This window comes from Malaya genurostris, chromosome 2, assembly GCF_030247185.1.
Source record: "Malaya genurostris strain Urasoe2022 chromosome 2, Malgen_1.1, whole genome shotgun sequence".
NCBI lineage: Eukaryota > Metazoa > Arthropoda > Insecta > Diptera > Culicidae > Malaya > Malaya genurostris.
The window spans coordinates 126,874,254-126,889,721 of NC_080571.1; the positions used below are offsets into that span (position 1 = coordinate 126,874,254).

Consider the following 15,468-nt stretch of genomic DNA (forward strand, 5'->3'; position numbering starts at 1 on the left):
CTGAATATATGCAGTAATTTTTGTTAGAAACACAAGACCTTTCATTTGACCCTAAGATTGTGATAACGGTTTTGAGTCCAGTTTAAATTTTTTTACGGTCTTTAGTTTCGCCGATTTAAGTGACGGTGTACAATATTTTACAAACTTTACCCTATAACTCCGGAACCGGAAGTCGGGTCTGGATGAAATTCAGGGATTTCGTATGGGACTGTGAGACCTTTCATTTAAATCTAGGTTTGTCAAAATCGGTTCAGCCATCTTCGAGAAAACCTAGTGAGATTATTTGACATATACACACAGACATTAATCAGCTCGATGAACTGAGTTGAATGGTATATGACACTAGTCAAGTAATTGTATAACTTTTCTATATGAGAAAGGCAAAATCGTGCTTAATCCACCAAGCAGTGAGATGATACCTTTTTTTTATCAATCAGAAAGTGTTTCTCGCGTGAATATTCTTTGTTGCGTTTAATTTTCATGAAATTATCTAAATGACCGTCGTTTTAAATAAATTGTAATAAAAATTTTGGGACTGCAAGACGAATCTAAGATAGAACTTGTATGAAACCTTAAAATTTTTCTTTTTAATCTTAACGTGTGACAATAAATTAAAAATCTAAATGATGAAAAATATCATAATTTTTGCCAATTTTTTTCAGAGTTATCGTGCAACAAAATAAATTCATTTTTTTTGCATGAGCACCATTCGAACAACATTTTGTAATTTTTTCGTGAAAAAATCTTGAGAAATCACCGACTTATTTCATTTAGAGGCATTTTTGAGGACGCTTCTTAAAAATCATGATTGCGGTGTCCACTGTATCACAGCGTAGACTAATAAGAAGTCAACAAATCAAAGCAGCATAGATAGAGTAGATGTTTTTCTAGACACCAACGTTTCTGTTTGATTTTTTTAATATTTTTTTAATTTTTGGTGGTTGTTCAAAGTGAAAACTACGATTTTTCACAAAAAAATTCGCCATTTTGTAGCTGTAAAACCTCCCCAAAGTAACGAACAAGGGAAAGGAGAACGTTGGAGTCTGGTTTTTTATATGTAGAAAGTGTGTGCAAAATTTGAAAAAAATGGTTCAGTAGTTTTTGAATGACGATGGACACGGACTTTCAAAACCTGTTTTCGAGAAAAACTAGTTCAAATTTGTTTGTCTATAAAATCAATGGAAACAATTTATTACTCAAGGGAGCCCGTAGGGTCTAACATTTTCACCAAATCATATTTTTTCTTATGTATTCTTTAAAAATGAAACATTTCAAGAATGTTTTGTCAAGTTTTTAAGTCGATCGAAGCAGAAATCTTGGACCTGTGCCGAGCTCTTATTTCTTCGCTGTATGAGATAAGCAAAGATGAAGGCCCATAACTTACCGAGTTTTTCTCCGATAGGCTTGAAAATTTCACAGAATATTCTAGAAATGTTTTACTAGGAGAAAATACAAAGAAAATCATAAATGATTTTTCAAAAGTGTTAGACCCTACCCGCCCATTAAACATTCAATAAGCATATCCAAAAATAGTTGAATAAGGTTGGCGAATAAATTGAAATTGAAACTCATCACCACGTAATTTCAAAATTGGATGTCGGAGTCGGATGAAATTTACCAATTTTGTATGGGACCAAAAGTTTATTTTAATTTGAAAATTTGTTTATTAAATTCTTTATTCTCGATACTTTCGGAAACGGAATTCGGAAATCGGTGTAACCGAAGCACGTCAAATTCGCCTAATGGATCGTTAACCATTTCATTAGATTCGAAATTGAAAATCAGTGTAGCCATATTAGTAAATCTTAGTGAAATCGAAGTGCGTTCCAAATAAAAATTTTTATGTACCTTCTAGGATCGAAAACCGAATACTGATAAAACTTAAAAAAGTTTATTTGGTCATCGATTCTCAAAATCTGTTAACCCACTAAACCTTATGAATTATGTAAAATTTTTACACTAATCACCTTGTATAAGCTGAACCGAAAGTCGGATCTGATTGAAAAACAAACAGTTTTTGTGGGACCAGAAGAATGTGTTCATAGAATCATGTCGCAGTACGATGAAGTTTTTTTTCGAAGAAAGTTGTACAAAAGTTGTCTGCAATTATGTGCGTGTATTTTTCAGAAGAAGATATCATCGTAAAAGGTTGCGGTTTTAACTACATTATCATATTATTAACTATTAGTGGATTTGAAGAATAGATTTAAGCAAAGCAAAGCCTTGGTATTACATTCCTGTAGTGGAATTTGGCCTTCTGTTTCAACAGACTTCGCAGCCTATTCGGAGTGTACAGAACCATTGCATGGCTGGTGCTACGATCCTACTGACACTACGAATCCTTCCTGGTCGGGGCTCGAACATACGACACCTGGTTTGTAAGACCAGCGCCCTATGCATTGAACCGCCGACCCGGAAATAGATATAAACAATATACGAATTGAATCTTGTCAAAATTTAAATTGGAAATAATTATGTCTGGTCATAAATTTTATATTTACCGTAGTTGCAAGCTTTGAAAGTTTCAACGACTAGACATTTTACCATCATATAACACATGGGCTGAAAAGTCCCGGGCCTAACACATTGATGGCACTAGTTTGATTCCAGTCACTTTTTTCCAGATAATACTAACGTTTAAAAGACAGCTGTTAACATTTTATGATATTCTATTCATTAGTTTACGAATTATTGTGCCAAGAGTGACGCTACTTCTGTTATTTTCAGAACAATGAATCAAAAACAATTTCGTGTTTTAATTTTACACTGCCTCTTGATGGAAAAAATACCGTTCAAGCGAAGCAATGGCTTGAAAAGTGTTATGGAGACTCCGCTCTATCAGAAACATCAACAAAACGTTGGTTTACTGACTTCAAACGTGGTCGTAGAGACACCGATGATGCAGAACGCATTCAATGAGCATATCCAAAAATAGTTCGAATGTCCATGAATAAGTTTGGCGAATAAATTGAAATTGAAACTCATCACCATGTAATTTCAAAATTGGTCGGAATCGGATAAAATTTACCAATTTTGTATGAGACCAAAAGTTTATTTTAATTTGAAATTTCACGCTCTGTTCAAAGTGAATACCGCGTTTGCTCCTTGTTGAACAAAAACGAGAACGTGTTGATGATAATGAACTACATGAATTGAACTTCGAATTGCTCCCTCGTCCAACGCCAGATTTAGCTCCCAGCGGCTACTGGCTGTTCGCAGACCTGAAAAAAATGTTCGCCGGTAAGAAATTTCGCGCCACTGCAGAGGTTATCGCTGAAACTGAGGGATATTTTGAGGCAGAAGATAAATCATTCTACAAAGTGGAATTGAAATGTTAGGGCGGCGCTAGAATGATTGCGTTGCTGTTGATGGAGATTACGTTGATGAATAAAGTTAATTTTGAACCAAAAAATCGTGTTCTATTTGTCAGGCCCGGGATTTTTCAGCCCATGTGTTACGATCTGAACAGTTTCACGAGAAGGACGATGCGTATGTGACGAGAGTGCAGAGAGATAAGAAAATGATGAATGGCCCCAGATCGGAAGTTAAATTTCGAATTTAATGCAGTGCACGGGCTAAATAGGCATGTGAAGTGTTTTATTTATTTAGCTTCAGTTTGCTTAAAAAGCCTTGATAAAACATGAACATTAATAAATATTAACAGGAGAAAGCTGTTTCAATCCATCTGATTGTATTACAATCCATTTCTTGTAATTGTGGAAATTTTCTCGAAAAACGCGGTTAAAATGGAAATTGAAATTTTTAATCTCCGTAGAATTCCAGAGGGAAGACCGATTTAAAATGAATTCAATTTTTTTAGATTCTTCGTCTTTTCATATTATTCTAAGTATATCAAAATGAAGTGAGTCGTCTTTCAAAAAAATTTCTCACTCGCTGATTTTGCAAACATTATTCTTCTACACCTTTCATACGAATCAAATTGTGTGAAATTTGGTTCAGGTGAACTGATTCGAATAGTAGTCGATTTTCACAGTGATTGCATAGCCCACGCTTAATAAAAATAATATGCCAGCGCTGTATATTCTGATAAGTTTGGTGATTAAGCTTCTATATTTAATTTAACAATTATAATGGTATGGTGGGTATACCATTTCCATTGAAAAGATTTTAACTGACTTAAATTTAAATGTAGTATATCATCGTAGTAGTTTTACGCAATAGAAATCTTCAAAACTCTTTTCCAAACTTTTTTAAATTGTAGTATGTCGGGAAATTACTGTGAAAAAGAACGCAACGTACTTCCAATGGTCCAATCACCTCCCGAAAAGCGAATACCACAATTTTTAATTCTCAATAAACGGATACGAACTTTCATATGGATACAATAGACTGGACAATTATTTATGTGACGAGAATCACGACGAGGCGTAATATCTCGTTTGATGTAATTCAACAATACGAAATACTGAAGAAAATAAATTAAACAATAATGATTCAAATACAATCTCTGATTTGATTACGCTAATTCTTGACGCAAATTTCAATAAATATAAAACATGGTCAACAACATTTTTTTTTTCTAGAAACTAAATGAGTTTTTATAGTACCGTCAGTTGCAGAGAAGTTCGGCTGTTCAAAACTGGTCAAGGGATGCAAAAATTACCGAACGAAGTTTAGTGTGTGTATTTTTAGTAATGCTGTGGAAAAATTGAAGCATAAATAACATTTCGAATATCCTAAAATCTTTCGATCAAACATATAATCATAACGGAAACTAAATTCACCGAGCTGTCCGTTAGTGTTTTGTTTTTGTGAAAGATCAACACAAAATTCATTACCATACGCTCTGTATTATATTCAATTGTCGAACGGTTGTTGAAAATTCTATAAAAAATGAACGAAACGTTTGTTGAAAATTCGGTAAAAAATTACCGAGATCCGAGAAATTTCCTATGTATGTCGGTAAAGGAATTTTTCAGTAAAAATATCATTTAATCCCAGCGGTACCTTGTGTTACTGCTGTTAACAAAAATTTCATTTGTGCTGATATATTAGTATGTTAAAAATGTCCAATAGATTGGCTGCTCAAAATTTCAAAACTCGTCAAAAGATGCAGAAAATACCGAACGAATTAGAGTGTGAATGCAGTGATATTTCGCAGCTAATATAAAACAATATGCAATAATTTTGTGTGCGCTTTTTTTTTCGAGCAGTACGGCTGCTAGTGGTGGTGATATGAGAAGTTTATTTTAATTTTCTCTATATTGCGCCCTAGCGGTTATTCTGAGTTGTTTAGTGCCTACCCAAAAGTTAGATTTGAAGATATACATTATTTTGATAGTACTACATTCGTTCAAGTTAATTTGAGTATTATTCTCTATATTGGAAAATAAAGCACACATTGGGATCTTATTGAGAGATAGAGAGTCTGCGACTTAGGGATTGTATAAAAGATTCCTTAAAACATTGTCCAAGTTACCATTTTTTCATTGCTTCACAGTAGAATATAATAATTTTCATTTGACACAGAATAAATTCTTGTGAATACATCAAACAATGAAAATCAATACAAGAAAGTGAAATGGAAATTCATTTTTCGATAATTGATAGATTTTTGTTCAATAACAAATGTTCTATCGTTTGGCGAAATGCTCTAGTTTGTTTTCCGGTTAAGTTTCTAAGAGAAGTAAAATATTGGTTGATTTCTCTAACCTCTAAAGGTATTGTTTTGTAAATGTTAGATTCCTGATCCTAAATCCCATACAAACATGAAACCACAGACTCAAGAATATTATTTTATTACTTTCAAAAACTGCAATTCGAAGTTTTGAATTTCAAGTTTTCCTGTTCAAATTCGAATAAATAGATAATGTTTAGAATAGAAGATAATAAATATCTTCTTATTCAGTTATATCTCAATAGTAAGTGCATAAAGGATAGGATTGACGGGGATTGAAACATCTTCTAATAACATTGGATACGACGAATGATCGATTGATGCATTGGAAAGAATGATGAAAACCGATTTATCAAAAAAAAAAACAACCTTTTAATCAATCCATGCAGGATTACCATACTAACATAAAACTCACAAAACCATAAAACAATAAAGAACAAAAGAACTAACCTGAAATTTCTTTATGCTATCTAGCTGATCTGGAGTAGGTTCCACAACTTGGCCAATGTGTTGGTGGGGTGTCGTCGGTACTGCCTTTCGATCCGGCACTTGCGGTGCTGGCACGGGAGCCCGGTTCGTCAAACGGCCGTCCTTCTCTATTCGAAGATGATCGCGTGGGGGCGGAATGGGCTTCACGGAGCCATTGAGCTGTAATAACACATGCAAGATGGAAGTATGGTACAGGCTAGGAATAGGCACTGAGTAAAAAAAGGCTTGATTTTTGACAGGTAGACTTATCGTTGCAGTTAAATGCTACATACATACAGAGAGTAGGAAAACTTAAAGGATTATCCAGCTAGCACATCTATACTACATCTGCGGGATTCTATTGTTGGCTGCGCCATGGACCTATTTCAGGAAGGATAGCATGGTTAAGAAGTGATTGGGAGATTATCCTTCTTGAAGGAGAAAAGTACATTTTGTTTCACACTTAAAACAGCAAAATAAATGTCTGTTTGTTTTCGCTGTTGTCATTTTAATGTAACGATTATCACACTTTCTATGCATTTGTTGGTGATCTTTTTAATACTGGCATTAGTCTCCATGGTATATGCAATACATACCTCACGAGCCTTGCGTCATTGAAAATTCAACTGCATAGAACCTTTATTTCCATAACTGGAATTTTGCGAAGTTGAATATGATTTGCAATTGATGAGTATTCAATTTCATATCATATTATAAGAGCGATAAAAACATTTGATCGAACGTTTGATCATAATGACACTTTGTCGATAAGATGCATAGTTGTTAGATTTTGTTACTTTTCGTCACGATTTTCCATTACAGCCAGATTAGTTACAATTTAATTTCTCTTTGTTGTATTTCAACTAAAGAAAAGGAAACACAGATTGATTTTTTACTTTATATATGGATTGGCAGTCTTACCGCTCCAAAGACAGGAAAACTCAATATTTGAATTTAAACTGTGTGGCTTTAGCTCAGATTGAAAAAAATCATGGCAACTGTTCCAGTTTAACTAGAATATAATAGTGCATAACTCTAACGACAAGAATCGATGCATTCTTCAATTGATTCGATTCGCTCTTTGTATTAGTTGGTAAATTAGTTAATAAGTTCCTTACCTAGCTAAACATTAAAAGTAGGCTTTCAATTTTACCTACCAAAATTACAGAATTGCGGAAGCAAATGATGTTCTTTTGTGACTGAACACCCAACTTAAATCTTAACAATTTAAATTTAATTCATATTATAATAAAACATACTTAAAAAGAGTAGGAAAACAAAAATAATAATTTTAACCATTTACATAACCCTCAGGGTACGGACTGGGTTACCGTAACCCGAGCGAAATTTGAAAGAAGTGCCATACGAAGAGAAGTCGGCGAGGGGGGTCCGGACCAGGGGGGGAAAAAACTTATAGGTACACACTATTAGAGGCCCAAGCGGCAGAGTCAGTCTCCGCTTTGTGTCCGAGCTAGACACATTTGAACATTGTGCTCGGGTGTGGTACACCCAGTCCGTATCAAACGTTACAAAATCCAAAATTTTCAAAAAAAATAAGTTTTAATTTTCGTCTGTTTGCCCCTGAGGAATAAAAAGGTAAGTAAGAATACGTACTCTTTACTTAATTTTGTAGATTCTAACCTCAAAATAACGCGTTGTACATGGTGTAAGCGAAGTATTGTAGTAGATCTCAATCACTTGAACGTACGTCTTATATCGAAATCTTTGCTGCTCGTAGTGAATTATAACTCATTAAATTTTGTTTCTTGTAATTTTTTGTTAAAGAACACGCATTATGTTTGGTATTTATTTATATGATACTACTCAACAATATCTGAGAAAAAATTTTTTTACGCTCAAAGTAATTAATTTTAACCTTTATCATCATAAATCAACGAAACAACGTTTTTTCGCTAACTCGAAAAAACGCGTATTTTCATTTTTCAAAAAAAATATAGTTTTTGGAATAAATCAACAAACCGTTACGGACATTTGTAAGAACTACTTTTTACCTTTCAAATGCGAGTTATACAATGTTAATATTTTTTTTTTCAAAAAGTTACAGTATTTTGAAAAAAAAAAACGTTTTTTACAAAAAAAATTCAAAACCCGTTCACATTTTTCATTATATTTTTTTTTTAATCAGTTAAATGATTAATCTGACAACTCTATTATATTTTTGAGACAATTTCACACCAAATAAAAAAAAATTATTCAAATTGACAAAGTACAGCTCGATATACACCCAATCAAAGTCGCCGGGTTAGGCTAACCATGTCCGTACTGAACGTAACTTTTTTATAGTCCGTACCCTGAGGGATATTTATCCCGGAGTCAATTATTCTAAAAGCCGAAATGTAATCTCATAGACTAATTAAACTAAAATTTTCCAATGAATTTTGGACCATATAACACCACGATCATGAGCGACGGTGGTTTATTGTGCACAATGACTTTGCGGATTTCAAGATTCAGTTGTAGTATGCTCAATCCCAAAGCATTATTGGTCAAGAGTCAAGGAAGTCAAATTTAATATCGGATTTACGGAAAAGCTTATAGACTCATTCCTGATTCAACTTAAGTTTATGGCAGTTAATGTGTTTCCAAAACTGTCACATCGTCTAACAATTACAATAAGATGAGATAGAAAAATGAAGCTTAGAGCACAAACTGGCATATCTAATGTTTGTGATTCTGCAGCGCGTTTTGTTTCCAAAGTCACCTACATTTGTGTACGAATGTAGGTTGGGTAAACAAATGCTAGTTAGGTTTGAATCAACTTGTATCGCATGTATCACATAAAGTTTATTTAAATAAACAAAACAGATTCGAATAGCAACAACAAAGATATGAATGTTTAGTGCAGTATGAACTTCATCTCATTTAGCATTGAGATGAACGTTGGGTTAAAGCGTGACCATCATGACTTACGGAACGATAACTGCCTCGAGTTATAATATATATTAAGAATCATCATTTCTGTAAATAATTTGAGTATGCCGTGTGTGAAATGTGTATACATTTGAAACATGAAACATAGGAAAAGAATGCAAACAAATTATTATGGTCTTGTTTCACTCTAATACATTTTGTATACAACTAAAAGAAGAAACTTGAAGAGGTGGTGATAAATGTGAGTGAAAAAATGCCTGAAATGAATGTGCTGTGTGGCAGTGGGGAACAGTAATGATACATAAACATAAAAATAAACAATACATAAACTAAGTAATAATACATAATAATAGAACTAAAAACAATAAACATAATTATGATGCATGGATGATGAAGAAAATACCTCGTTTCGCATTGGTGCTTGTGGTTGCGGTTTTAGTTTATCGATAGATTCGTCGGATGAGGATGATTCTTTCTTTTTGACAACCTCTCTTATGATTAATGCTTTAGGTGGTGGATAGCGTGGTGGTGCTTTAATTACTTCAACAAAACTATCCGGAACGTCTACTGGAAGCTCACGATGCGGACCCATATCGTACTCGGGTGGGCCTAGGTCACCCGACGAGGAGCTCCTTGTACTGAGCGAACCTCTTGAGTTTTTCATATAATTGAACGAATCGAAGCCGATTGATTCGCACGCAGAGCCGAGCGAGGACGGCCCTTTGCTGGAATTTTTTTTACAGAACTCATTGCTACCGTCTAGCGAGGATGAATTTTTATCGCTGTAGCCGTCAAGAGGTTCTAGCTCCAAGGAGACACCTCCGTTTGCATGTTTCGATACTTGAGGCATTGCATTGGAAACATGATTTACCTGTGTTGTGCTGCGTGGTGGTGGATATCGTGGTGGTGTTTTGTTGCGAGCTATAAATGATTCAGGTACATCTACTGCCATCTCCCGATGTGGTCCTAGAAAAGTAATAGATTTTTTTAGCATTCTTTGCCAACCTAATATTCAAACTTGAATCGCCTACCATTATCCTGATTAGCTGAAATCATATTGTACATCTCAAAGTCCTCCTGATAGTCATCAATAGGCAGGCTCGGTTTTAGCGTATCATCACCACCCAACACAACGATACTGGAGCCGGACCGTCGGCGGGACCTGTGAATGGAACGATTACAAAGCGGTGTTAATTGCGTTCATTATTGTTGCGGAATGCAGCAAAAACTACGGTTCTGCTCTGCATTTTTCATCTGAATTTTTGATGGGTATACAAAAGTACACAGATAACGGACCTTCAATCTAGACCGAAATACGGTCGCATGAATTAACATAGACGTTCGAGCTCATAAGCATCCATAAGCGTTTGCAGGATTACTCGAAGCGCCTCTATTGGCAAATTGCTGCTTAGAAATTAACATTCAACAGATCAGTAAGGATGGTTACGAACGTTGAAAATTGAACTCGTACGTCTGTTATCTATGACAAGTACGTGTGAAACATATACATTCATTAGAATAGCGATATCTACCCTAGTCACAACTGGAGGGAGTATTTTCGATATCTTTACATGGATGATAAGTTTTTCACACCGAAACTGCTTGCATTAGAAATTTTCGACAGATTATAATTGTTTGGGGTAACGGCAATGCTAAAATTATTTTTTAGCGTGAGATCTTCTATCTTTGTTCGATGCATTGGTACAAAGGATAAAACGAATACTGTTGCATTCGCTTAGAACTTATGCGTCGCTGTTAGAGCAGTATTGCTCATTTATCTAATTCATTTATCGATGATATTGTTTCCTCGAGTCGAAGTTAAAAAATTGCACCGGATTTCATCTAAATTCCTTGATTAGAAGCCGAGTAATCCGCAAAATAATGTGACTATTCCAACGAGATGATTATTGAAACAATAACCCCACGTGCTATCGAAAAAGCGTACAGCGCTATCATCATCACACATATAGAACGATAAGTTGTAATGACACAAGCTAATTCCGACAAAAATCGATATAACCTTCTTTTAAAAAGATTCACTGGTTGTATAATTAGTGAATTAATTTGTAAGTTTCCGTTTTGTTGTTATTATTTCAACGATTATTATTAAAACGATTGCAAAACATCTCTCCCTATTTCCAATCGTTTACAACTCACGTTTGCTTCACTCATCTTTTGAATTGAATTTAAAAAAAAAACAAAAATTTGCGGCAGCATAGAATAACTTTGTGTGAAATTATGAATGAACACTTGTATGTCCAAATTAACTATGTAGCATAGGTAGAGTAAAGTGAGATTATTCCGTTTTTCTGTGGAGGATATTTTATCATCGACTTCTAAGAAGGGAATTGTTTCATTCGAATAAAAAATTTTCATATTTGTCTCAGATTACTTAAAGGCCGATTTGTTTAGAAGGCCAATATCCCTTCTCCGATTTCATCGCGATGATGGTCCCAGGATTTATTAAAAAAAATAGCAATTGCCTAATCAACCAGGAAACAGACTGGAGAAAGGCCGATGAGTGAAGTAATAGAAATAACAAATTACTAGAAAATTTGCACAGAGACTGGGATTGAACCAGCAACACTTCTTATCCGGAAAAGTTGTTTTGCCAATTAAGCTGGCAGGTGAAGCACAAGTATTCAGTCGAATTGAACACAACACATCGCACATTTTCACCGGTGTACGAGCCCATTGCAGTTCAATAATTAGTCTTGGGTCCATGACATCATTCCATAAGACACAAGCATTTACCAGTTCAATTCTTCATGACCCGGATCTATGATGTAACATTTGATCGTGTTGCTTACTGTACTCAGATTGAAAAAGCTGCGGGTTCAAGCTTCTCTTCTGTGGTAATTTCTCGCAAATTTCCATTTCTACAATTTCACTCATGAGCTTTTCTACAAACTATTTTCTCTTTTGGTGCTGATACAATAAAAAGCTTTGCTCAAGACGGATTAAAAAAGGTTCTAACATTATGGTATAGATTGTAGGGTTGGATATCGTATACCACAGTATTTTTACTTTACTTTTTAGGTATAGAATTCGTTCCGAGGCCGGAGGGCCGAGTGTTATATACCAATCGATTCAGCTTGACGAACTGAGCAAATGTCCGTGTGTGTATGTGTGTGTGTGTCTGTATGTGTGTTGTCAACTAAGAGGTCGAGATCTCAGAGATGGCTGGATCGATTTTGATCAAACTAGTCGCAAATGAAGAGCCTTCCCGTCACCCTGAACGCTATTAAATGGTTTTGTGATAGGATGTTTACTTGTTGAGTTATACGAAGTTTTATGTCAAAGTTTTTTGATAATATCTGTCACAATTGACCTTGAAAACAGTGTATGTTTTTAGACTTAGATTCCACACGGTAATAGCTATCCAACAAGCCATAGATTGTTAAAATCCGTCTATTTTTAACGGAGATATCTATATTTTTGTGTAAGCGACTTTCCCCCTATTCCAGCAGTAGGAGTTTTGTGACAAAGCAATGCTTTGGAAAAACGATTTTAATACTGTTGAAAAACGATTTTTTATACTGTTACATACAATTGTTTCTAAGTACCAAAAAGACTGTGTACAGCATCTTTTTTCATGACATTTTGCCTCGGACCGATTTTAGCACGGTTCGTTTTTGGCAACAAAGCAAAGTCTTGGCATTACATTCCTTTTGTGGAATTTGGCCTTTCTGTTTCAACAGACTTCGCAGCCGATTCTTAGTGTACAGAATCATTGCATGGCTAGTACTATGGATCCTACTGACACTAAGAATCCTTCCAGGTAGGGGCTCGAACATACGACAACTGGCTTGTAAGACCAGCGTCCTATGCATTGAACCGCCAACCCGGGTTTTTTTTTGCAACAATCGTTCGAATGGCAGAATTTTCGAGTTGACAGCAATTCCATAGTTATATTGTTTTAAACTACTTGTTGGAAGAACATAACACGAATATACCATTCGAATCAGTTCGTCGAGATCAGCAAATGCGAGTGTGGAAAATAATTTCACTCAATTTTCTCGGAGATGACTCAACCATTTTCTACAAACTCAGATTCATACGAGAAGTGCTTCCAAACAAAGTTCCTTAATTACGTCTGGATCCGACTTCTGGTTCCTGAGCTACAGGATGATATGTGAAACGAAATTAAAATAGTGTAAATCATTTTTCTCATAGATGGCTGAACCGATCTAAGACTCAAATGCAATCTAAGATCCATCAAAGATTCAAATGAAAGGTCTTAAGATTCTATAAATCATCTTGCTTTTTAGTCAGTCTGCACTAATTTTCGAACATTTTGAATCAAATGTAAACTATACAAATCCTCAGATGAATTTAATTGATTTCGGCTACACTGATTTTGAATTCCGGTTCCAGTATCGAATTGTTTTCTCAAAAAATCGATTTTCAAAAACAAAAATTCAAATTAAAGGATTTATGAAATCCATGCAAAATTATTGAATTTTATCCGATCCTGGAATTACAGGGTGATGAGTTTTTAAAACTCAAGCCGATATAGAAGATGACAATTCGAAAAAGCTTCAAAGTTGGACTGAAAATTATTGCAATTTCGTCATATTTATTTTTTGGCCATACGAATCGTTTTGGGTTATGCTGATTACTGAATACCAGCTCTAGAAGTACCGTAAATAAACGTACACTCTAAACTGAAACTTTCATTCGATTGTCTCACTTTTAGATTCAAATTCGATCCGATTTGCAGCTTTTACATTACAGTGTATTGAGTGATTAAAATCACAAATTGCCGCTTAAAACGACGGTCATTAAAATAATGTCAACTAAAACACCGAAGAATATTAATGCAAAAAACTCATGCAGATTGATAAAAAAGGTATCATCTCACTGCTAGGTGTATTCAGCACGTTTTTAATTAGACTCTAAAGATGTGTACCGTTTTGCGAATAATTTATATTTTGGGTAAAATCATATCAATTGTTATAACTATCTAAGTAAAACTTTGTTTTCTGTAAATACAGTACCAAGCAATGAATGCAGAAATGAAATTTAAGTAAACTTCACCGGAAGTCAGTATAAAGAAGGTGGATGGGTAATGTCGTCGACATAACTGGACGACGTGAATACGAATAAAAATGACATCCTTTGGGAATATTTTAATGGCCTTGTGAAGGTGTCCTTTAGTAAAGAAAGACGTATTCATGTAAAAATTACCATGTATATCTAGGTACGGTTCCTTCAACGTAATTGGTCATTCAGACCCGGAAGAAGGTGTTTCTACAAACCAGTTGTCATCCCAAATAACCTTAAATTATGATAAAAGGGAATTATTTTTAAGAGCAGTGTTCGAATTGCATTAACGACATTCTAAGCAGCTCGTTTTTAAAGTACATAACTATCCACACTTATTTAAAAGCCTTAACTCTGCGCAACTGAACTAGCTTATAAGTAGCTCCAGAAATATATTAAAAGCTTTCAAGCTACGAGAACTTGTTTCCACTATATTTCCAAGTTACCAAAAGTTCCATGCGTACTTATAACCAACGAGGAAATTAACGCGGAACTTGTTCTGTATCGTATTTCAAGTATTGAAATTTTCTACGTGTTTTATAAGCCACAAGAAAGTTCACGCGGAACTTGCACTGAACATTCAAGTTGTTCAAAGTTCCTCGCGTACTGTTAACCAAAAGATTAGTTTTTTTGCATTACTGTGGAACTTTCATGTTCATACCCCATCCAGAAATAAATCTCAGTGTCAGCAGGATCGTAAATTTTTGGTTCAATATCTTAGTTTTGAATAAGTGGAAAAAAATAGAATTAGAAAAATAGATTTGTTTACTTTTGTTTACCATCTATTTCTATTATTCTTATAGTACGAAATATATGAAAGACCGTTGTTTATTTTTTACTATTGCACTAAACTACAGGAGACTCAACGATTTTAGGGGTCTGTGTCAACAAATCTACCCTCTATTTTGGTGTGTGTATTCAATCTTGAGACGAATACTTAACACACAAAAAACTATTTACGTAGATCAAAGCTCATTTGCAATGATATTGGATATGCTTCACTGAATAACTCTTCCAAACGTCCTCAAAAATTAACGAACGGACCTTGTTGTACTATTGTTCCAGTGAAATCCGTAAACTTCAATTGAAAACATTGCACGTTACGGTTCAGAGCAGACAAAACCTGTTAAGGGATTTGTTGATTTTACCATATATTGCTATGGAGGGACTTTGTGGCTCGAAACGAAGACTAGAGATGGCATGAAAGTAGAAAAGACGTTGAAATGGTTATTTCCTTTTTTGGTCTCTTTCTGACATTCAGGGATTCGCTGAAGCGACACCGCATTAGGAGGGTACAGAGTAGAGCAGTAAATAACTCCTCCGCACGTCAGCAGTGACCGACGTTCCCAAGCCATAAGGAGACAAACATGCCCTCGATGGAAGCAGAAAAGGTAATAGCTTAGGAATGACGAAGTAACTCAGGT

The 15,468-nt window shown here is 34.8% G+C and overlaps 1 protein-coding gene across 4 annotated transcripts in view; it reads right to left on the reverse strand.

The window, feature by feature from the left end:
• Positions 1-15,468, reverse strand: part of LOC131432624 (protein PALS1) — a 94,863-nt gene that overhangs the window by 11,135 nt on the left and 68,260 nt on the right. For 2 of the 4 annotated variants that reach the window (XM_058599011.1, XM_058599012.1), the window contains 3 exons: positions 10,030-10,160; positions 9,402-9,964; positions 6,089-6,286 (listed from right to left, as the gene is read on the reverse strand). In XM_058599011.1, coding sequence (XP_058454994.1) covers positions 6,089-6,286; positions 9,402-9,964; positions 10,030-10,160 — 892 coding nt within the window. The remainder of the gene's footprint in view (positions 1-6,088; positions 6,287-9,401; positions 9,965-10,029; positions 10,161-15,468) is intronic. The other 2 variants (XM_058599013.1, XM_058599015.1) reach the window with 2 other exon arrangements.